Source organism: Cupressus sempervirens, chromosome 2, assembly GCF_028749045.1.
Source record: "Cupressus sempervirens isolate cs-2001-9-10 chromosome 2, ASM2874904v1, whole genome shotgun sequence".
In the NCBI taxonomy this organism is placed as follows: Eukaryota; Viridiplantae; Streptophyta; class Pinopsida; order Cupressales; family Cupressaceae; genus Cupressus; species Cupressus sempervirens.
Window position 1 is genome coordinate 477,827,727 of NC_143119.1, and position 24,485 is coordinate 477,852,211.

Sequence of the window (24,485 nt, forward strand, 5' to 3'; positions counted from 1 at the left end):
TACCTTCACTTGTGTCAATAAATCAAATCCTACAGTCTTCGACTCTTTGACAATAGGTCTTGTAATTGCCATGTTTTTCTGAGACTGAATGTTTTGACCCTAAACTGGTAGCAACTCCTTTGTTTGAATTATAATTAGATGGCCTTCAAATTGTAATGTCCCCATTTTTGCCAGCATCGGAGTTTGTGAGATTAGCCTATTATTGTGATCCTCGTAGGCTAATTATTGTGGATATCGATGGAGGGCCTTCTGAGGCAGTGACTTGGCTTGGGAGGATCTTGTCTTCTCCACAATTCAGTAAGCTATAAGTTGGTCTTCATTTGGCTCAGATTGGACTTCCTTTGGGCTTAGTTTTGTGTACTTACTATTAGTGGTAAGTCAGGTGTTGATTGAGATGGACCCTTACTATTTTTGGAAAGTGCATTTGATCACATGGAGAAATAATAGGAGTGACTCCTATTTCAAACGGCATATTTAAATGATGAGTATTTTGAGAGTTATTATATTTTAAGTGGCCAAATTATTATTAAATCATTAAATGGCTTATTATAAAGTTATAATTTAACTTCATAACTTCACTTGAGGGTTGAGTCATCATAGGAAGGGGTCATTTATTTAATTAATTATATGCCTAAGCCAAATATTAAATGTTACTAAAAGAATTGTGTTATAAAGTTTCAAGAGTTGAGTTCTTTTGGGAAACTTTCGCAATTTCTAAAGTTGAGTTCTTTTGGGAAACTTTTGTAAACAAGGGATTATAAATAAGAGCTCATTGTGAAGGAAAAGACATCCGATTAATATTATTTTTCTTTTATCGTCTTCGTGATGTTGTTTCCTGTGCCCTTGCTGAAGTATAAGGGTTTGAAGCTGATTGTGGTTTTCCCCTACCTCAAGTATAGTGGTATTGGTCGATTTGCAAATCTGAATTAATGTAAATCTCTTACTGTAACTACAGTAGTTGAGAGGTATTAGGTTGCTGAAGAATTTGGTGAAGAAGTTGGAATTTATAATGCTTGTTTCTATCTATGTTTGGGTGCCCAGTTATTTCATACTGTTTGAGCTTTGATATCATTTGCTACTAAGGCGCCTACTACTGCCTTTTGAAGCCCAGCTTCCAGCATTTGGGCTTTGTTTTGGTGCCTAGTTTGTTGGCATTTTAATGCCAGTATCATCTGCTATTGGCATAAGATTATCAGTAGTTTTGAAGAGTTCAATTTCCCTTATCGGGCTGCATTTGACAACACCCTGGTTTGGATTTGAACTAAGCCCTGTGTGCTGCTAACAGGCATCTTTCATCTACATATAGCTGCCCAGAGTTTTAAGCAATTGGTTGCTGCAACTCGTCCATGAGCTGAATATTTACCAGGTTCATTTTCATTTGTTAAAAAACAAGATTAATATTAATGCAGCACTCAAATTTGATACATCCTAAATTGCAATTGATCTTTATCTCAGAGTTATGAAATTAATTGCAATTGTTGCTTCCGTATCAATTCTTTCATTTCATTTTTATTTGCAAAGAATTCTTAAATTAAGCACAGACCGCCGAGAAACCACAATTTAATCTGTCAGAGTTTGTTTGCCAAGTGTTTGACAAAATAACAAACAACTAATTAGTAAAGCAAATTGGTGTATGTGAAGTTATAACCAATTGGGGTTATTACAGTGGTGTCAGAGCGGTTTCCTGCCATCCTATGGGGTAGGAAAGTTATTGCTATTTCAGATTTGCTTGGTATTGGGAGTGATCAGCACTCTCGCTTTTTCTAGCCATGGATAGACACAATAGGACTGGTAGTTCTGTGAGCCGATGGATCGATGTGGAGAATAGCGAGAAATTAAATGCCTTGAGGGAGAGTATGGAGGAACTTAAGCTTCATCGCCAAAGGTTGGTGGAGAGCTTGTCGAATCCAGAGAAAGTTGAGAGAGTCACGCAGTACATGGTTTTCACCTTTAGAAGGTTAGAGGGAAGGAGGCTTGAGTTTTCCCCACCAGGTGTCCATGACACAGATGTACCTATAATGAGTACAGCACCTACTAGTCCTATCTATAGTGTTGATGGTGGACTTATTTCACAGGGACATGTGGTTGTGTCAATGGCAATGGAGGATAGTGGCACTGAGCTTTAGTGGGTTTAGACTCTCAAAGTTGTTGTAGTTAGTGCAGAGACAATTGATGCAGTTGTTACTACTGATACTTCAGAGTTTCTCGAGGAGCGGATTATTACTAGAGATTTATATGTCATATGTCATAGTGTTGCTCCAGTGCAAGAGGTAGTTGCTTCCTCAGGTGGGACCGAGGCACGTAAGGAGTCACCCAGTTGTGTGTTGGTAATTTGGATGTTACAGCAAAGTCAATAGATGTGGGTTTATGCTCTAGTATTATTGATTCACAGTCGGACATTGAGTCATGTGTGCAGAGTCAAGTATCTGCAATTGAGGCTTTATCGGGAGATGTGGATGCAAATAGTATGGACACATCTGATGATTCATCTAATGATGCTATCAACTGCACTGGGTATGATACCCCTTGCTAGTTATTGGGTGATGACTCCGAGAAGGCTTCAAATGGGTCCAGGATTGGTGTTTACAAGAGTAGAAGCTAAGACATGCAAGGAGATTGATACTACAAGAGCCTTCATTTCTTTAGAGGAGGTGTTGGTTAAGGTGTTGAGTAGTTGTACCTCGATTACAGATGTGTGTGAGGTTGGTAGCACACATGCAGTGAGTGATCTTGTGGTGGGTAGTTCTGATTCGGCTTCCTATCACAGTGTCGTTAGTGAGACAAAGAGCTTACATAGGAGGCAAGGGTTACACAGGCATCATGTGACCAATCAGTTGAAGGTGAGCAATAGTGACATTTCTTCAGCTCTTGAGCATTATGATGCTATCCTTCAAATGCTAGCTACATTTGGTTGGGGTGCTCCTATGTCTGATGAGCACGGTGATAGTACTCTTTCTCTAGCAGATATTCATGCACTTCAAGAGGCTATCAGGATCTTGAAGCACAACTATTCGGAGCTAGTTGTTATCAAGGATTACCTTCTCAAGTGAGGTAGCACCTATTATTTGACATTGTTAGAGAAAGAGGAGGTTGAGCTCACCCAAGAGCTTGAGGTGATTGTGGACTCTCTTCAGTGTACTCAATTGGCTCTTCAGGATTCACGGTCATAGTTGGACAAAGTTACCGTGGAGTTGGAGTGGGTACAATCAACACCAGTCCCAAACCCTGTTTAGTTGCATACTGTGGTTGGTGGTGAGTTTGCTTCCACAGTTGGGGATGAGGGACACAGTGATGTGGCCGACACATCCATCTAGGATATGAGTGCAGTAGGTACGAAGGAGGTAAGAGTATCAATGGAGACGAGCTCGCGTGATGATTTGCTTCCTTCTGCTAGAAGCGAATCTACTTCTTCATCCCATACAGCTGGTAGCATTGGACAGTTGGCAATGCCACATTTTCAGAGGGATCTGTTGTGGGTCGCAGGGGAGCAAGTTGATGCTTCCACATTTAGTTTCTATTGCACAGTCTTTCATGGAGTATCTTTTGGAGAGTTCGGATGTGCGGAAGGATTCATACAAAGTGTCTAAGGGTACTCTCATCTTAGGCTCTCGTGCCATTCGGAAGTTGGTGGGAAAGATTATAAAGACTCTGTCTGCTATGCTTCCCCACAGGGATTTTGAGGTTGGGTTTGCTAAGAGGATTACCTAGGATCCAATCTGAGCAGTAGTTCAAAGTCAGAGATTGGAGCCATCCTCTAATTCCCAGTTTGATACTTGTTGGTTCCCAAAACCACATATTGGAATCCTACGAGTCTTGCCAACTCAATGCTAGGATATCTAACCGGTTATGGCCATGTGACGAGATAAATCAATATAATCCAAATCCCCTACACTTATGGCTATGTAAGGCCAAGGCGGGTGTACCTGATCCTAATCCAATCACTTGAATCCAAGATTACATATAACAAATTGATTTGAATATGAATGCAATGAAAGTTTCCCAAATGGCAAGGATTATAGAAAACTTTAAAATTGCAAATCATGAATTAAGAATAATAAATGAATATATGAATGTTTTAAAATAAGAATAATAATGGAGTGCAACAAATGAATATATTAATTCTTCAAAGGAAAAATATGAAATAATTGCCAGCATATGGATTATGAATCATGAAAAATATAAAGACCAGTGCCAGAAGTAAAGGGCAATTAGAGTCAATATTATAAGTTATTACGTACAACTTTATAAAGTTCTATGCACCTTAACCATAAACAATTTAGTAATTAAGATGCGACGGATCAAATATATGGACGCAATTTTAAACTAGTCTAGAATGCTCTTTAACTCCTTCAACAAGGAGACAAATCAGACATAGATAAGGAAACAATTAAATATTTCACAATATGTATGATAATCAAATTAAAATGCTATAATTGACCCTATCCACTTATCTATCATATGAATTATTCATAGAATTTAAAATAATTATAAAGGACACAACTTAATAACATTTCCAACTACAAAAATTAAAATAAATAATTATGCTCACTGATTATGCCGGAAATAAAATTGAAATAAAAACACTCCTTACGGATGATCCATCCACTACAAATTCATCCCAAAATCACATAAAATTTTATCCAGTAATCCAAATCCACAAGCTTTGTTCAGTCATTCAATCTTCGCCAATAGAAGAACATAATATATCAAATGTGCATGTATAACTTGAGTATGTAAAATTTGTAGTAAATTGTATCTTGTATCGCAATTGTATCTTTTACATCTCATATTTATAATAGACGGAGAGACATTTCCAATCATCACACCCTTTCATGACAAATAACTGAAAACTTAAATATAATTTTGATTTAATATGGAGGGCCTTTTTGTCTCTTTATATATTATTTTCTCATTACAAGATGGCCAAGCTCGATTTTAATAGTTTGTTCGATGCTGGAATAAACTGGAACTTCCATGCCCCATATCCGCATAAGCTCTTCCATTCCTTTGGATACCTCAAGAAGGATGAGTATTCTCATTGGCATCTGTGTTTTATTTGTTGCCATATTTGTTTACAAGGTCGCTGTTGAAGACACCAATCTCTTTTTCACACAGTAATAATATATGTTGTTGGTATTGGTGTGTACTGTTATGTTCGATGGAGATAGGTTTTGCACTCTGTTCAACACCTTTAGCTCCTTCAAACGGAAATTATGCCACAACAATATGTTGTCCATTCAAACCTTGGTGGAAGATCTATATTTGACTCCTTGTCGTTTTCAAATTTTACACATATCTTCTGTCACAACAGTGACTACAATATAAATATTTAATCTTGTTTAGAAAGCATCTTTAATCCAAAAGCAACATCATTCCTGGATATCACCAAACAAACTTTGAGATGAGTTCCATTGTTGCTAGTAATTCCTGTCTCCGAGCTCCTACTACAATATCTTAGCATACAGTTAGTTAAATATTCTCCACCTTCACAGATACATTTTGCAGTAGAAACCACTGGAGAAGTTGAACTACTCATTTTGACCACCATTGCAGATATAAGAAGGTTCCAAATTACTGGTATGATCAGGTTTGTCAGAATCATCATGCGAGCTATTGAATCTTCGTGAAGGAAACCTTCTGGATGTGTCATCCATCCTGCAACTCTATAAAGAATAAATCTCACAAATCCTGCTATGAATATGTATATCGTCGACCCCACATATTTAGACATTTCTTACTTGCAGAGAAACACAACAAACCTTTCAAAATATTCAATGCAGATTTAGATGTGTCTCTTACTGTTCAATACTTGAATGCCTCTCACAAACTCAACTTTAACTAACCACAATCCTTAGATCATCAAACAGGTATAGATGGTTAGAGAATAAGTCATAACTCCTAACTATCCTCAGGAATTCTGTACAGGTATGCCAAGATGTATAAGATCTTAACAGATCCAAAAATGATCAAGAATGGCAGCACTGTGAGAATGTTTTTCTTCCTTATAATGATAATCACCAAAGACATCAAACATGACAGTAATAACAGCCAGTCCACTGGCGTGGCCAATCTTGTATGTATCCCTGAAGCTGATTGTGACTGCAAGACACAAACACATAAGTATCAATTTACTTCTCGAATGTGTACCTGCCCATACATTTGACTGGAGGTGTGCACATTAAACAAGGGATCTGACAATAGCTGAGAACTATGATGAATATCTGAGGCAGATTGAGAGCAAACATCCTGACATATAGTGGCACTCGAAGTAAGAGGCATTTCCATTGAGCATACTCTGTCTCCAAGGCCAACACTACTGCTACTCATCACAGTGGAGTGACCTGAATAAACTGATCTCCTAAAGGTCTTCATTTTGAGTCAGTGGCATATTTCCTGAACATTGTGACAACAGAGGTCCAACGACCTGTCTGCTTCATTATCTGAATTGGTCTTGTTTGTTGTCTTTGAGACTCTGATTTTTCACGTTCCATTTGCATTAATGTTGTAGAAAGCAACAGAGTGTAGATATTGATCCTTAGAATACTTCGGACATGTCTTCCATTTCACCTCCTCCCTTGACATTACTGAATTATCCTGTCTTTGATGATAAAAGCATTATCATACAATTGACAATGGACAAATCTGGAAACTGTGTATCCAAACAAAATGCCAAATATGAATCAAGCATCCTTTTCTACATTCTCCTGATCATGACTTTTAGTGTTTTGAAGCATTTTGTTTGAACATAAGTAGTGGGTAAGATCTGAAAACCACTGAGTGCATGCATCAAATTGGCTTTTAGGACTTAGAATGATGGGAACACCTTTTAAAAATGAGGATTTAAACAGTCATACATGAAGATCCTTCCTTTGTCATGGTATTTGGGCCTTCAAATTTTGCCAAAATTTAGAGTCCCAACAATACTAATGAGCCCTTCACACAGATTGGGAGTTTTATCAGCATTAGACTATGAGGAGTGCTCATCACTTTTCATTTGACCCAAAAGTAGAGCATTTGATTTCGCGTTGATGTGGGTTGGCTTCAGTTTCATACCATCCATTATGGGATGCGTTAGCTCCATCTTCTGCAAATGGGATTGACAGCTGCAAGTTAGACCTCTCTCTCTCTCTCTCTCTCTCTCTCTCTCTCACACACACACACACACTCAAATATGATAGAATCATGGGGGGATATCATCCTATGTGGTGCTCTTGTCTTTCCTATGTAATTCTTATGTTTTGTAATAGCCTTCCAAAAATAATATTAGTAGGCAAGCATGAAATCAATACAGAAATAAAAGTATAATATCTTATGAAGTCATACGCCAAAAATGGCATGATGCATGGCAAAGGAATAAGAGTTCATGAAATCCAGAGGTTTAATATGAATCCCCTTAAGTAATGAAGACCTTTATGGTCAAGCTAAAGGGAGGGAAGAGTGGGAAGAAATCCTGCAATGAAAGAAAGAATATAATCACCATTAACACTTAAAATAAATATAAAGACAGCTCATGGTAATCCTTTTGCATTTTCTTGTTGTCAAGATGAGAGGTGGGTGATCGGGCACATAAGATGCCCATCCGAAATCGTTGGCCAAGGTAGTTAATGGCGTGTTGCCACCGTGATCGCCAGAGATCAAGGTGCTAGCAATTGTAAAATAGGCTGGTTGGAATGTGTCCACAGTCTCGACAATTGACTAGTCGACACTCTACCACCAGGATGCTTAGTGGCTGGATAAGGGTCCCAAGGTAGGGAGGACCTTTCTCGTTGGAGATTGTGAGGGGATACTAAGTGTCTGCGGCTGGGAGGTTAAGCTCGTAGCAATGTTTCTCCTCTCTTCCCGATGCCAAGGCTTGTACAACTCAGTGTCATCAAATACTTTTATTTTGGTAACCCTTTCATGTTCCACTTGTACTTCCTTGTTAAAATATGTTGTTTTCCTTAAATTATTTCAGAATTGAAATACAAGCGAAATGGTAGTTAATAATTGAATGTCATGTGAGCTGGCAGTTAGATGGTTGATAATTTCTAATTATTTGAAAATCTAGATTATAGTTAGCTCGTTTTTCTTTTTTTTGAGAAGTACTTGAGTAACTGATTTAATTGTATCTCTATTCATTCGGTTAAGAATAAGATCTGATTTCTTTATTTAAGGATTAATTAGTTTATGAAATTTTAGTATGCTACATTTGCTAATCTAACTATAGTTACATTGAGAGTTATGTTTCAAAGCCCCTCTTTCTCTTATATTGAATGTTAGTAAAAAGTAGAAGTCTTATATTTACACACCTTATTTAACCTCTTCCATTTTTTCATTAAACACACAATAATCGTAATACCACAATAATAGTGCGACGATTGTTGCCAATTGACAAAACAACATAGGGGCAATTGGAAGATATGTTGGACCTAACAAAAGTAGAAGACGTTGACAAACCAAAGGCTCCAACGAAAGAAGAATCCAGCATAGAAGAAATTACAAACCAACAAGGAGTATTCAAGTGTAAAGATCCCTCACAAACATGGAGTATTATAGTTAGCTCATTTTTCTTTTTTTGAGAAGTAGTTGAGTAACTGATTTAATTGTATCTCTATTCATTTGGTTAAGAATAAGATCTGATTTCTATATTTAAGAATTAATTATTTTATGAATTTTTAGTATGATACATTTGTTAATCTAACTTTAGTTATATTGAGAGTTATGTTTCAAAACCCCTCTTTCTTTTGTATTGAATGTTAGTAAAAAGTGGAAGTCTTATATTTACACACCTTATTTAACCTCTTCCATTTTTTCATTGAACACACAATAATTGTAATACCACAATAATAGTGTGTCAATAGTTGCTAGCTGACACAACAACATAGGGAGCAATTGGAAGATATGTTGGACCTAACAAAAGTAGAAGACATTGACAAACCAAAGGCTCCAACGAAAGAAGAATCCAGCGTAGAAGAAATTACAAGCCAACCTGGAGTATTCAAGTGTAAAGATCCCTCACAAACACAATTGACACCTTTGAGCTCCAAGGATTCAGCCTCTTTAAACATATTTTTTTCCTTCAATACTATTATACTCAAATGCCCACCCTGTCACCAATATCAAAAAAAAATCTCCAACTCACTTATAGATCTACAAAAGCTCAACAGGTCAATATATGTAATTTAGATGAAATGTGTATATGTCCATCAATAAACTATAGAAAAAAAGGAGATAGAAAAGTATTTGGAGTGCAACTTGAATTGGCGGCCTGTAAATATGAAGAATGGTGCATATAGTGAATTTCAAATGTCTAAACTTCTCCCTCAATATGTAGAACAAATTGGATCATTCAAACTACACCTTGCTCTTTTCTATCAAAATCTTTATCCACACCCACAGCAATTGCTTTTTATGTTGAATTTGAATCATCTAGTTCCACTGACAAAACGTGAGCTCTAAGATTGAGTGCAAGTTTCCCTTAAACAATAGACCTTGTGCCCTTAAGTTCCCTATTGGATAGATATGTGCTAGTTGAGATCACAAACGCAAACCAACTCACACCAAAAAATTTGGTAAGAAATTTGGTGAGCTACATATGGTAAGCATATTTAAAACAATCTTCAGGCCAAAGATAAATAAAATTGCTTTAAAATGAATATTTTTCCTCTATTCTAGTACTTAATATGATCTTAAAAGAAAAAGTAAATAAATCACATCCACATTTTTGATTAAGCATTATTTTTTGGGAACATGATCTGATAACCAGATATCACGAAGAGAATAGCACAACAAAAGGTGAAGAATAAGCCAAAGGACAAGTGCCATGTTGGCTTCAACAATAGCACCGACACCTTTGAACATAAGAACTTTTTCACATTGCTAACTTGCTTCTCATTCTGCCTGATTCATTCCAGCAGGGCAAAGAAATCCTCCACGTCACTCGTTGTGTGAGCTGGCCTTTCCCTTGAGGACAAGCATGGTGATTACCTCATTATGTATGTAGTCACGGTCAAAATGAACCCTCGTCACGTTCATTGGCTCCCTCAATGGTTTTTGCAGAGTAATATAAAGGTACCTATAGATAATTCATGAGGATGTGCTCTGATTCTTTGCTTTCCTTTATGTGCATCATCTCCTATCCGCAACATACCAAGCTGAATATCATGGACCACAAAAATCCCTTACGATCATAATTCACCAAGTATCATTGAAAGTCATGCACTTCTCTATGGGATCAATAAGCTTTGAAACCATATTAATTTTCAGTGAGAGCACAAAACAATAAGTCTATTTCACACTCTCAACCCCTTGCTGAATACACTACATATAAGAGTTACCACTCCTACATTCAGGGAAACACTGCCTAAATACATGAGTTGTTTTAACAACTTAAACAAACACACTCATCAACAAAGTAAGTCAATACATATGACAAAACCAACCAAGCAGATAGTGTAATATTACTAACAACAATACCAACACAACTGCTACAGTATTTCCATATCATTGCACTGGTGTTGCGCTATAGTACCACTACAGATGCTTTTTTGCAAGTTGAGTTTGCTGTGCATTTTGGTGCTTTGAATAATAAATGAACATAATATTTCTATCGTACACCTTTTTCAATATTTTATGCAAAGGTTTTTGCTGAATTGTTGCTACCCATTTGATATAAAGGGTTTAATATCAATATTTTATGCTGCTGTCTAGCATTCAATAAATCAAAGTTCTGGTTTATATTTAGTGTTATGTGAAAGGATTTCAATTAATCAATATTAATATCGGTCACTATTGTTCATTCTTTCTAAGTGTTGCATATTAAACAACACAAAAAAATTGTAAGGTAATAAAACATTTGAAAAGGGAAATTATAGAGAATGCAGTTAACATAAACCATACAATTTAATGAATTGTGGCTAAGAACCACGCAAACAAGGAACCCAATCTGACTGCACACTAGACCATATAATGTTTTTCTTTTTATCTTTCTAATTCCTTTTTTCCCAAAATTTCAAATGCTAAGTTGAAAAATGAAAACCATGCCTGATCTTTGTGGTTTTTGTAAATACCCTTATTCAAATAAGTTGTCACACCTGCAATATCTCTGATTTTTTACCTTACTGCAATTTCATCAAATATTGTGAAATAAACCAAACATCGGCCTCTCATTCATAAGGTCTGATATCCACCTTAGTTTCAACTTGGGAGACTGTAGCAAATGCCCTGGGACTACTTTTTTTGGTCCTTGGGGATCTTATCCCTTGCCTTTTCCTAAGCATGTCTCAAATCGTAGCCAAGCCTAGTCAATGGGTGCTTCCATGATCTTCTCCATCCTTTCAAAAGCTTCCCTAGTAATTGAGAGAAGCTTGCAATACCAACTTCCAAATTCAAACATCTCCCTTTTTTATCATCATAGTCTTGAGGCATGCTATCTTTCGTGTTATATTTTTATTGCCTTGATGGTTCCACCTCCCTCAATAATCTTCTGTAAAAATACTAATAAGTTGCCTTCACATTTTTGCCTTCAATAAATCGGATCAATGGCATCGATTGCAACAACTAACACCACAATCGACACAATAGGGAATACTTGAAAAGCTCCAATACTGATAATCATATGCAATCAGCTCAATTATACCATCATCCAATTCACTAGCATAAATCTTAGTCTTATGACATATCCAATTGATTATGGAACATCTAGTACTATGCTTATGCACATCTGTTCACAAAGGTGGTCATATTACAAAAATGAGAATCGTATAAATAAATTTGGACAAGATAAAAGTATGGTAATCATACAGATTGTATACACGAATATTTATATGCAATGAATAAACGGATTCCTAATATTTGATTCGCCAATATTTGAAGCTTGATTTAGCTGAGAATCGTATAAATAAATTTGGACAAGATAAAAGTATGGTAATCATACAGATTGTATACACGAATATTTATATGCAATGAATAAACGGATTCCTAATATTTGATTCGCCAATATTTGAAGCTTGATTTAGCTGTTCACAAAATGAAATTCACATAATGCGCTTTGTGACATAACAAGCTACACAACTTGAGTATAATATTAATCTAGTGGTCTGTTCTGTGTCTTGACTCTTGAATGATCCAAAAAATAGAAAATTAAACTCAAATCATAAAAATAATGATCAATACAAACCTGAAAGATTGATTCGCCTCTTCTGAAAATGGATGTGTGTAATTGCTGTGAAACTTTAGTTTCTTCCTCGCCAAGTCCATCATATATTGAGATTTCTTTGTCAGATTGTTGAATAGGATCTCTGGAGACAGTCTCATTCATTTCCTGACTATGCATATCTCCTGGTACCTCTGCAGTCAGCAACCATTTCCACACTTTGCCATCATCAGAAATGGAGATAAATGATGTATCCAGGGAAAGAGTAGATTGCCCCAATAACAAGGAAGAAGCAGCCTTTTCTGTATAGGCAGGCAGCTCAAAGGAGTTAAAACCAGATGCTTCTGAATTTATTCTGTGAGCTTTCTCAATTTCAAGCTCTGAAGAACAATAAGAAACAGCAAGTATTGTTGGCGATGGCACTGATGTACCCATCAAGGGCATTAATGTTTCCCACATACATAATATATATGTTTGCTTCCCTCTGCAAGATATATACACTGAGTAAATCCATTTAGCAAGCTGCAATAATGCATGCATCTCAATCCAAAATCTAAATTCTCTTCGTAAAGAAAAATCATACATATTTACCAAATTCATTACACCCTAAATATTACACTTATTGAGAGAGAGAGAGAAGGGGGGGGGGAGGAGAGAGAGAGAGAGAGAGAGAGAGAGAGAGAGAGAGAGAGAGAGAGAGAGAGAGAGATCATTCAAAACAACAAGCATCTTTTACTTTATTTCCCAGATAATATAATATTTTTTAGTAAAAGAGTTCATTATTGCCCTATGGCCTTCCTTAATAATACTTCTTTATTAGAAGTCTTTGGCTTTAGATTCTTGTAATTCAACCCTCAAAGTAGAACATATTGTTTTTTAATGTAAATAATGCTAAAATTTCCAATGAATGGCATACACTTTGCACATTGAGGTATTAGAGTGCTTCCACTGATTATGTCTATTGTTACTTCTACACATTTTTTAATTAAAAGATGTAATGAGCCCTGCTGGCTCTCACTACCGAAACACTGGAACTTGCTTGGGAATGTTTTGCGATTTCTTTGCTTTTTTGGAATATATGAATTTTTATGTTTTTTTTAAATATATGAAATTCTGGAATGGATACTAAAAATGCCAAACAAATTACTTCAACACAACAGTGCCCAAACTCACAACTACATTTCAATTAAGTGCTGCAAACTTTATTGCTTTTTAACATCATGTCATTTACAACAGATAAAGAACCTGTGAAAAGCTTGCTGTAGTTCCGTTTGCAGCAGATGAAGATACCATGTACAATGCTCAGGGGATAGTGTTGCCACTGTAAGCCAGCCACAGGTAGAAAGATAAACCACATGTGGCATGTCCAGGTATAGGCCTGTGTTATATACTCCAGCACACTTCCAAACACCCTGTTGATGTTGCAGCAGAAAAAATGCCAGCAATGGCATGATGTGTAGTCAACCTTGGGCAATTCAGATGCCCATAATTGCAAAGCCAGCTCCCACAAATTAGGCCGCCCAGCTAGGTGCAGTTGGCTGTAGAAATTCAATGCCTAATAACAGTAATATTAAACGCCCAGCTGTGTAACTTCAAACAGCAATCCCATACAAATATACAGTTGGAAATTGAAACCAATAAGCGAAGGTATTTGATGCCCAAAAGCAATAACAATAAACACCAAACTTCAGCACTTACTCGCCTCCCAAGGCATGGTGAATACAGTAAAGGAACGCTGCGATAATTTGCCACTAAAAACTCTTAATATGGACGCCCAATATCAGATAGGAAAATTCCAGTACAGTTCACTATACAACAACTGTGAATTGGAATGTCAATTCAGCTTCAGAACACAGATTCTTTACAACAGCAGCAATTGATGCACAATTCAAGAGGAATCAGTCCTGAAGAAATTCAGGAAAAAAACTCAAACCCTCCCCAAGAAATAGACAAGAATGAATATATTTGCTTCATGAAGCCTCTTTTGTAATGCAACTTGACTTCTCCAATACACATTTCGTTAAAGTTGCTTCATCAACACACCTTTTAATTAGAAGCTTCCATCTAATTCTTTAAAATAAATAACTCTCACACACATAGCTTCATGAAGACACATTTCACTTAAGAGGCTTCTTCAACACACCACTGAATCATAACACAAATGATAAAAGTCATTTATGAAGATAATCCTCATAAACAACTTATAATATAAAGCTCCATTAATTTACCCAATCACTCATTGAAGAAGCCAACACCTAGTGCCTCGGCTTCACTGCTAAAAATAGAATTTTCCACAATTGACTTGCTATTTATAGTAAGTCAATCAACAGAACCCTCAAACCACACTGTCAACTCACGAGGGTCGCAATGATGAACTGACTAAGCCCAGCTACAGGAGCCTACTAAAATGGGGGATATTACAGTCCTCCCTCCCCAAGATTGCTAGTCCTCAAGCAATCCAGTAACACATCGAACTCAAACCTCTACCAAAATCCCATAGAAAAAAGTGCATGATATCCCTGGCATCACTGGATAACCTTCGTAAATACAACACCATCAAAGTAAACAACCTAATTAGTAGAATTGTACTCAACACCAGTGCTAATGATGTAGAAACCAAAACATCACAAGGAAGAAACTCAATAGGAAATCTTGATTTGTCCCCTTTATTTGCACCAACCAAACTACCATAACAAATATCAGACTTAGGCACAAACAAACTTTGCACTAGGTAAATATCTTGCACATGGGGATCAAATGTGAAGTTGTATGCACTCCTAAATATATATACCTCACTGAAATCCTGATCGCCACCTAAACCAACAGACTGCTGTGAAAATTCAGCATCAACCTTGTCATAGTAAACCCATATCATATGGTTTGCCCCTCCTTTAGGCCTCAAAGAATAGGTGTCATTTACCATAAGGTCCTTTGCACCAAAAGCAAAGTTGTCTTCTTCTCAAATCCTCACGTGATGCCACATCATTCTTCCTAACTGATTTTTATTTTCCATAAGTAATCAGTGGGTGTTCCTCATCCCCGGGTAGAGAGGTAGAAGGCTTTGAAGCAAACTTGCCTCGAGATATGGATGACTCAAGATCTCTAGCCTTTCTTATTGCTTCCTACAAAGTCGGTCGGTCCAAGGACTCAACCCATCCCCTACATGGCTCAACCAATCCCTCCATAAAAAGCATAACTCTCCTCCACTTAGAGATATCATAAAGCATCACAGAAGGCTGCTAGAACTCATTGATGAAGGCCTCAAGGCCACCTATCTATCTCAACTGAGCTTACTCCTGAAAATATACCTCATTATCATTCCTATCAAACCACTCTATTAGCCTATTGACAAACTCCTAACAGGAAACAATCTAATCATGGTGCAAAGACATTAGCCCATGGTACCACCAGTCATGAGCTACTCCATCCAAGACCAGCACAGCAAATCTGATAGCATCCTCCTCATTCATGGGACACAGCACTAAATATGTATCAAGCTTATGGACCCAAGCTCAAGCTATCACCTTGCCACTGCCATCAAAGTGGGCAAGGGTCATCTTGTCGGCTGCCCCACGCAAATCTGACTGTCTAGGCCTCTATCTCTCAGGTTCAGGCCTACCTACTGTCAAAGTTAAGATTCTAATTGATGGCTTGCAGAAGAGCATCCCATGGAGCAAAATGTGCCACAACCTCATCCACAAAAGGTGCGACTTCAATCTCAGTATTGACCACGTCTACCTCCGGCCTCAAAACTGTAGGTTGTTACGGTAAAACATGTCATGTCAATCCTGTCATCAATCTTGATTCGATCTTCAACTCTAATCCTATCTCCAACTCTCGACTTGTCATCAACCCAGAACCTGTGCAAACTGACTGAATCATATTGAGAATCTCTCTCCCTACTTCGACCTCTACAGAGTGCAATATGCAACAACATGTTAGACAATTGTTGCAGCACATCGATAACATCATGCTAACCAATTGCAAGATCTCTAAAAGTCTCTTAGTCTCTCTATCAATGTTGAATCTCGTGCCAGCATCTCTATACCCTGTACCAGCTGAACCTCTTGATCTACCAGCACCCGTCACAAATACTACCAAACTAAATACACCTCTAAGCCATGCGAAAACCCAATTCCCTGCAGGCTAGCAGGAAATTGCTCTGATACCACTGTAATGAGCCCTGCTGGCTCTCACCACCGAAACACAAGAACTTGCTTGGGAATGTTTTGCAATTTCTTTGTTTTTTTGGAATATATGAATTTTTGTGTTTTTTTTTTTTAATATGAAATTCTGGAATGAATACTAAAAATGCCAAACAAATTACTTCAACACAACAATGTCCGTACTCACAACTAAATACCAATTAAATGCTGCAAACTTTATTGTTTTTTAACATCATGTAAATTCCAATAGATAAAGAGCCTGTCAAAAGCTTGTTGTAGTTCCATTTGCAGCAGATGGAGATACCACATCAAATGCTCAGGGAATAGCATTGCCATTGTAAGCCAATGCCACAGGTAAAAAAAGAAACCAAACGCGGCTTGTCCATGTATAGGCCCCCATTATGCTCCAGCACACTCCCTAACGCCCAAATAGGGATGTTGATGTTGCAGCAGAAAAAAAGCCAGCAATGGCATGATGTACTATCCGCCTTGGGCAAATCAAATGCCCATAATTGCAAAGCCAGCCCCCACAAATTAGGCCACCCAACTAGGTGCAGTTGGCTACAGAAATTCAATGCCTAATAACAGTAATATTAAATGCCCACCTGTATAACTTCAACCAGCAATCCCACACCAATATACAGTCGGAAATTGATCCCAATAAGCAGAGGTATTTGACACCCCAAAGTAGTAACAATAAACACCAAACTTCAGCAATTAATTGCCTCCCAAGGCACAGTGAATACAGTAAAGGAAAGCTGAGATAACTCACCACTAAAAACCCTCAATAAGGACACTCAATATCAGATAGGAAGATTCCAGTACAGTTCATTATACAACAGCATTGAATTGAAATGCTCAATTCACCTTCAGAACATAGATTCAATTGGTTTACAATAGCCTCTTTTGTAATGCAACTTGGCTTCTCCAATACACCTTTCATTAAATTTACTTCATCAAGACCCCTTTTAATTAGAAGCTTCCATCTAATTCTTTCAAATAGATAACTCTCACACAAATAGTTTAACAAAGACACTTTTCACTTAAGACTCTAAGAGGCTTCTTCAATACACCATCAAATTATAACACTTAAATGATAAAATCATTTATTAAGATAATACTGATAAACAACTTATAATATAGAGCTCTATTTATTTACCCAATCAATCACTGAAGAAGCCAACACTTAGTGCCTCGGCTACATTGCTAAAAATAGAATTGCCCATAATTGAGTTGCTACAAATAGCAAGTCAATCAACAGAGACCCTCAAACCACACTGTCAACTCACGAGGATCGCAATGATGAACTGACTAATCCCAGCTATATGAGCCTGCTAAAACAGGGACATTACACGATATAATATGATCCAACATATTTATAAAATATTTTTTGTGCAATGCATTTTCTAATACAATTTTTTGACGCTGTTGATGACACTAAAATAACCATTACATATTTTACTTAACTTATATTTCATTCATATTGATGCGTGATTTTCATTATCGAGTAAATTTATTGACTTTCCAAGGGAACATAGACATTTCAGGAGATAATTGTGGCTGGAACAAAACTGTAATAGGAATGCAAAATGCTTTATGTTGTATGCTTACAAGAGAAAAGTGCAGCCTAGTGAGATCTTCAAACTTCACAAGAAGATGTTAAGTAGAAATTAAATGGACTATTGGAGTCAAAGGTATTTCAGAATTCAGTTAATGTTTATTTCAAGTGCAAGGCAAGACAAGGCAGCAGTGAAGTCAATGGTCGAGAGGTTCATCCTCCCTCCTCTCTTGAGTCTCTCCTCCATCTTGGGAGTTGTGATCCATAAAAGGATCTATTTTTGTACTCCATGGCACGTTTGAAGAAGTTTTGAATTATGGCACAGGCTCTTAGATACTTGAGTGTGCATTAGATGGTATGTGACATCAACATGCCAGCTTTGGCTGAAGGAAGAATCGTGAAAAGGAGTATTCTGGGCTCTACGTCAAAGTCTCCAGTTGCCATAGGCAGTAAAATCAAAATCACAGGGGCAATTTTGAAATAGACAAGGCCAGAAAAAAAATCGCCTCTCTATTGAGAGTGGCAATCTACTCTACAATAAAAATCTATCCTCTGATGTTCCAATTTCCAGTTTTCTCTTCAACTTCTCAATTTCTTCAACTTTCACAGGCTTTGTAACACCATGTATAGCCAATTGTAACATGGTTAGTCATCTAATATCATTTTGAGAGCTTCTAGAGAGATCTGGAACAGTAAATTGCAAATTTTGTTGTTCCCAATTGACTTCTGAAAGCACAGTAACAGGGGAGTTGGGCACTGAGGTAATTTTGGGTCTTTGAAGTCAAATTCCAGAGTCAAAACATGCTTGGAATTCAAGCCCAGGAGGTTTTGACCAGTTGTAAATGCCACTGGAGCAGTTTTGAGTGAAATTATACTCACATTTTTAGGATTTTTCCAGGGTATATCAGTCTCAATCTCTTTGTGCTGAATTGTTCTCTATTTTTTCCTGCACATCTTGTTACCTTCAAGCTTGTTAAAATCAACTTTGTTGCTCTTTTAGTTCAAAAATCCATCGTTAAAAAGCTAACACATGGAACCCGTCAAAGTTGACAAGTCACTCTTGTTTGATGACATCCTAGTTAGATCAAGTTGGCCTCAACATCTCTCCATTGCCAAAATGAGTAGCACTGACTAGTGATCAAATGTCAGTTCATGGCATCTTTGGGAAGTGTATATGTAACAGTCAAAAGTATGTTTTTAAGCCACCACAAAACAAGACACCAATTTGGTATAGTATACCCCCCTGCAAAAGCCCACAAGTGGACTGTTTTTACTTTTTCCTATTTATATCATATATTTTCAAATTTGTGCCTCTTTACATTTCAACCCTAAAACCAAGCTTGCAATGAATTACTCCTAGGCAATCTTCTGTATTCTATCGGTACACAACATGTCTTCAAGAAACATCTGCAAATTCAATATTTCCAATTAAGAGTCTCTCCTATAGAGACTTATTTTACTTTTGACAGTGATTTACAGTATATTCCTTACACTTTTCAAATGGAATCTACAAAAATTCTGACTAGAGCACTTACCGTAGCTGCAACTATAATCAGAAATTGTTTATGCTGTCTTGAACCTAAAAGTACTTTCTTATGTCACCACTGTACTTAATCCAAAACTGTTGACATTCCTTCTTCCTCTATATTTATGCTCTAGCCGCTTCAGTCCATTACAATACTGAATGATGCAATACGACAGCATGGTTTTTGTCTATACGCTTAATATAAAAAAAATAATCCTTGTAAAAGAGTTTCAACAGAATCCTTGTACAAAGCTATTGTGTGCCGAGCTGCATGGATGTCTAGAGATTTCCACTTATACTCTTCACAGACCACTAGCATGTCAAAGACTACTTTGATATTATTTTTTATGTTTTACACACTAAATGAAAAGAAATGATTACAAGCTAGCATATCCTAAATTATAAGCTAAATGCATTTTTTATGTTTTGTGAATAATATGGTGTAAGTATACAGATTATATTGCCTTAAGAAGCAAACTTCTTAATTATATATTTATTGTGTATCTTGGTTATACCATTCTTAAAGCCATTCCTATGTCCTTTGTTGTAGCTAGCAGTATTGCAATCTACAACAGATATTCTGGATGATTTATTCTGGGGAAGACAGAAAAATGACCCGGTGGAACTAATTCAATTACTCATGTAAGTTAAATTTATAAAATCTTCAAATGTATTTTGATTGAGTCTTTTTTTACACAATCGTCATGAGATTCATATTTCTGGTCCCTGTCAGAGTTGTGAGGATTTTGAGCTAATAGTTCACTCGTGTGTATTTTGACACCGAAAGTATTATGCTAGATTTTATGTGTTCCATGAGTAGAAAGCTGATCACAAGAATGGTGTTGTTGGTCAACACGCAACAAGTGAGAAAAGAAAACTTCTGAAATAAGTGAAAACATAAAGAAGACAGAAAAATCTTACAGCTCTTCGTGTCGAAGAAAATGGATTTTTGAGATTTAAAATTGAGAGTTTTGAAGTTGATCCTCGAGCTGTGATGTTTGAATTTAATTAGACAAAGGCCAAGCAGAGTAAGACTAAATAATCTAATAGGAAGTGGTTAAAAAGAAAGATCTGGAGATATTCTGAATCCTAGATACAGTGACAATATGAATTGCCCGATCTCAATTAGCACCATTAGTGTCATTCCTCTTATTGATAGAATAATTTCAAAAATTTATTACCTAACATAAGAAAGCGAGCAAAGATTTTATCACTTTTGTTCTTATGAAGTTCTTCAATATTTCCATTTGTATGCTTGCCTGAAAAAGTTCAATGCATTACAGTAAGTCTAACAAAACTAGGGAATCAATTAAAGCAGTTCCTGCAGTCTCGCAGGCGAATTTCCGAGTAATCTTGATGATTAGATTATCGAAATGATGTTACTGATAGCAACATTACGGCACAGACATGTTTGCTTCCGTTTCACTCACCGAGTTTTCCAAATTCATATCATAAATTCATTGTCTTTATGGATATATGAAAATAAAATTCATAAATTTCACTTGAAATCGTTCATCTTCTTTGCCAAAAACATAACCTGAACCAATTTACATGAATAAGAACCGGTAATTACATCAATACTTACTCTTTTCTCTTCCACACACTGAGCTTTCCATCTGTATGAGCACAATAGAGAAAATCGCCGTGAACGTCTATGATCAGATCAAAAAACTTCGCAGACTCGCGGGGTAACGCAGTGACTGAGAGAGGTGCTCCATACTGCATATCAAAGATAATAATCTCTCTTGGAAACATCACATATAGTATGTGTGGCCATCTCGATGAAAACAAACATTTAACAAAAACATTAGGGAACAAAGCCAAAGCCGGAGACGATGAGGACTGATTGTTTCCTGTTTCCTTGTCGTTCTTTAAATTCCCGATTTCACTAACTTGAAGCTGATGTTCTTTGAGCACCGTATCATTCTGTTCATCCCCTGTGATTGAAAAACATTACAGGCTAATATTTGCAAACTGGCTATTGTGCTCGCTTTTTTAAAATAAAATGTGTCATTTGAGCATGAAACTGACCAAACAAAGCTCTTGTCACTTTCCTTTGAAAAAGATGTAATCAGTTGCGATAGAACAAATCAAAAACGACTCTTGTTACTTCCTTTAGAAAAACATCTGATCATTTGAGTATAAAACTGACCAAAAACACAGTTTTATCACTAGCAAACTGGATGTAGAAGAGAGTGCAATTTGTTATGTAAATTGAAACAAATTGTTGTAGCACATAATGAATTTCAGGAAAAGAGGATTCCCGTTTGAAAGATATTGGGCACGAATCTAAAGAAGTGGTTGGCAAGAATGTTTGTTACCTGCGATCTTGATAGAGAGAAGAAGGCCTTTGAGTCCAAGGACACAAAGGTGCCTGAAATCAAAAGGATCACGGCGGATGGAAACAAGAATATGAGGAGCCGCATCGTATTTCCAGACGCAGCGAGCGCTCTGCGTGTTCCAAATGGCCAAGAGCGATGGCCCGTGAATCGCCATCAAAAGCCAGCTTCCCGTGCCCATGCACCTCCCCCAACACACATCCTGGATGCCCAGCTTCCCCTTCTCCGACTCGAAATTCATCCAGTGGGTGACTTGCCTGGATCCTGCGTCCCAAACGGCAATCCGACCCTGGCGATCCCCCACGGCTAGCCGAAGATGCGCGGTGGATAATTCCTGCGTGATGTCCTTCTGAATTGACTGGGGAGTCCATTGGAGGGAGGTGACGAAGGGGGCGGGGAGTAAGGGGGAAGAAGAAGGCGGAGGCATGGGCAGTACGCTCACCAGTTGCATGGATCTCGTCTCTATTATCACTATGCTGCTGCCTGCCCCGTAAGCCAGTAATCCCTTCTCACTACACTGCGCGCATCCTCCATTTTCTCTACTGGGAGGACCCGGAAGCATTCCCATTCCCTCTCCACTGTTTCTCGTTCCCATCTCTCATTCACTTTCCACACGCCCGCCTTGATTCAGGCTACACTTTCCTCCTTCCCACTCAGTACAGCATTTTATCAATATGATGATCAGCGACGCAAGGACATGTATACGAACAATGGTACAGAGGCCCAACTTTTAAAACTTTGTATTTATATTTGTAACTAGGGGAGAGGACCCAATAGTTGAGCAGGGTTCAATAGTCGATCACTCTATTTTTCCTAGCATATTTTTACTATATGTTGTAATTAATTGATTTATTTGTAAATATAAAAAATTCTAAATGTTGATAAAAAATATACCAATATTTAAACATATGAAAACTTATAAATGTTATAGAAAAAATAAATAAATGAATTCATTAATGAGTGAAATAAATAATTTTTTGTTTCAAACAAAATATCATAGCTATCTAATATGTGTGTGTCACTTAAAACATAATATGCTCACTTAAATAAACATTGATATCTTAATGTAGACATACTATTCTTATGTGTACAACTATTGGGGTACCAATGTATATGCATAAAGTAAACCATATCAATAATATGTATCATCGCAAATATAAAAAGTGAATACCAATAAATGCCTTGTATTTTCTTATGAAATGTGTGAGATTGTGAGAAAAAATTAGTGTTCAACTAATGGTCCCTTTATGTTGGATATATGTTGTATTTTATATAATAATGTGTTATTTTTATAACAACAAATAATTTTTTTGTGTTAAAGTATGTGTCTTTTTGTGTTATTTATAAAAGTTATATATAACAAATATTTATGATTAATAATAACTATTTGGTCCATTTAAGTTGCATATATGTTACATTTCATATAGTTATACAATATTCTATTAACAACAAGTGATAATTTTAAATTCAATTAGTAGAGATTTTTAGATTAAGCTTTGGTCAAATGTTCAAAAAGTCATTTTTTAGACACATTTCACTAGGTGCACTATTTTGACGAGTTGTGTGATGAGTCACACCTTCAAACCTTAGTTGTAGGTAGTTCAATGTCCATTTTACATTTCAAAAAAAAACGAAGATCTTACGACATCCCATGTAGCGGCTACATGTTGACGAAGTTAGCTATCATGACTACTGGTTCCTCTCCCCTAGGTAGTAATTGCACTTTGGTGTGCAATGGGTGATATATTGAAGATTAATAATAATAAGGATAAGGAAAAGTATTTGGTGGAAAATAGTAGTATTTTATAGTCTTTTTATAAAAAAATTAGAATGTGTTTATTCTAATTTTTTTAGTGTGTATTGTGAGTGAGATCATTAATTATCTATTGAAAAATATAATAATCTTTCAGAATGTAAATTGTAAGGGAGACTATTAATTATTTATGAAAAATGTAATCATCTATAGGAATGTAAATTGAGAGGGAGATGATTAATTATCTATTAGACATGTAATCATTTATAGGAATGTAAATTATACTTAATTTATTATGATTGTATGTAGAATGTATGTTTTCAATTGATCTTTCGAATGGAATTTAGTTCAATGCCCGAGCACTTTGTTGATGGTGTAATAGAGTGCATTAATCAAACTACTTATCATATTCATAAATATTTTCATTTACATTAAGTCATTATAATTAGGTATCATTTTCTTTAGATTACCTCTCTTTCCTAATCCAAGTATTACTTTTTCACAATCCACTATTACTTTTTCATAATAAATTATACTTAATTTATTATGAGTGAATGTAGAATGTTTGTTTTCAATTGAGTTTCGAATGGAATTTACTTCAATGCCTAAGCACTTTGTCGATAGTGTAGCAGAGTGTCTTAATCAAACTACTTATCATATTCATACTAGTTGGGGATAATTTCATTTGCATTAAGTCATTATAAGTAGGTATCATTTTCTTTAGATGACCTCTCTTTCCTAATCCACTATTACTTTTTCATAATCCACTATTACTTTTTCATAATATTATGTACTTAATTTGTTACGAGTGAATGTAGAATGTTTGTTTTCAATTGAGTTTCGAATGGAATTTACTTCAATGCCTAAGCACTTTGTCGATGATGTAATAGAGTGCATTAATCAAACTACTTATAATATTTATACTAGTTGGGGATAATTTCATTTACATTAAGTAATTGTAAGTAGGTATCATTCTCTTTAGATGACCTCTCTTTCCTAATCCACTATTGC

The 24,485-nt window shown here is 36.4% G+C and overlaps 1 protein-coding gene across 4 annotated transcripts in view; it reads right to left on the bottom strand.

The window, feature by feature from the left end:
* Positions 1-22,469, bottom strand: part of LOC149573106 (Transducin family protein / WD-40 repeat family protein) — a 258,800-nt gene extending 236,331 nt beyond the window's left edge. For all 4 annotated transcript variants that reach the window (XM_089814285.1, XM_089814284.1, XM_089814286.1 and 1 more), the window contains exons 1-3: positions 21,704-22,469; positions 20,968-21,319; positions 12,158-12,617 (exon numbers count right to left, since the gene is read on the bottom strand). In XM_089814285.1, coding sequence (XP_089670411.1) covers positions 12,158-12,617; positions 20,968-21,319; positions 21,704-22,316 — 1,425 coding nt within the window. In that variant the 5' untranslated portion in view covers positions 22,317-22,469. The remainder of the gene's footprint in view (positions 1-12,157; positions 12,618-20,967; positions 21,320-21,703) is intronic.
* Between the last annotated feature and the right edge of the window lie 2,016 nt (positions 22,470-24,485).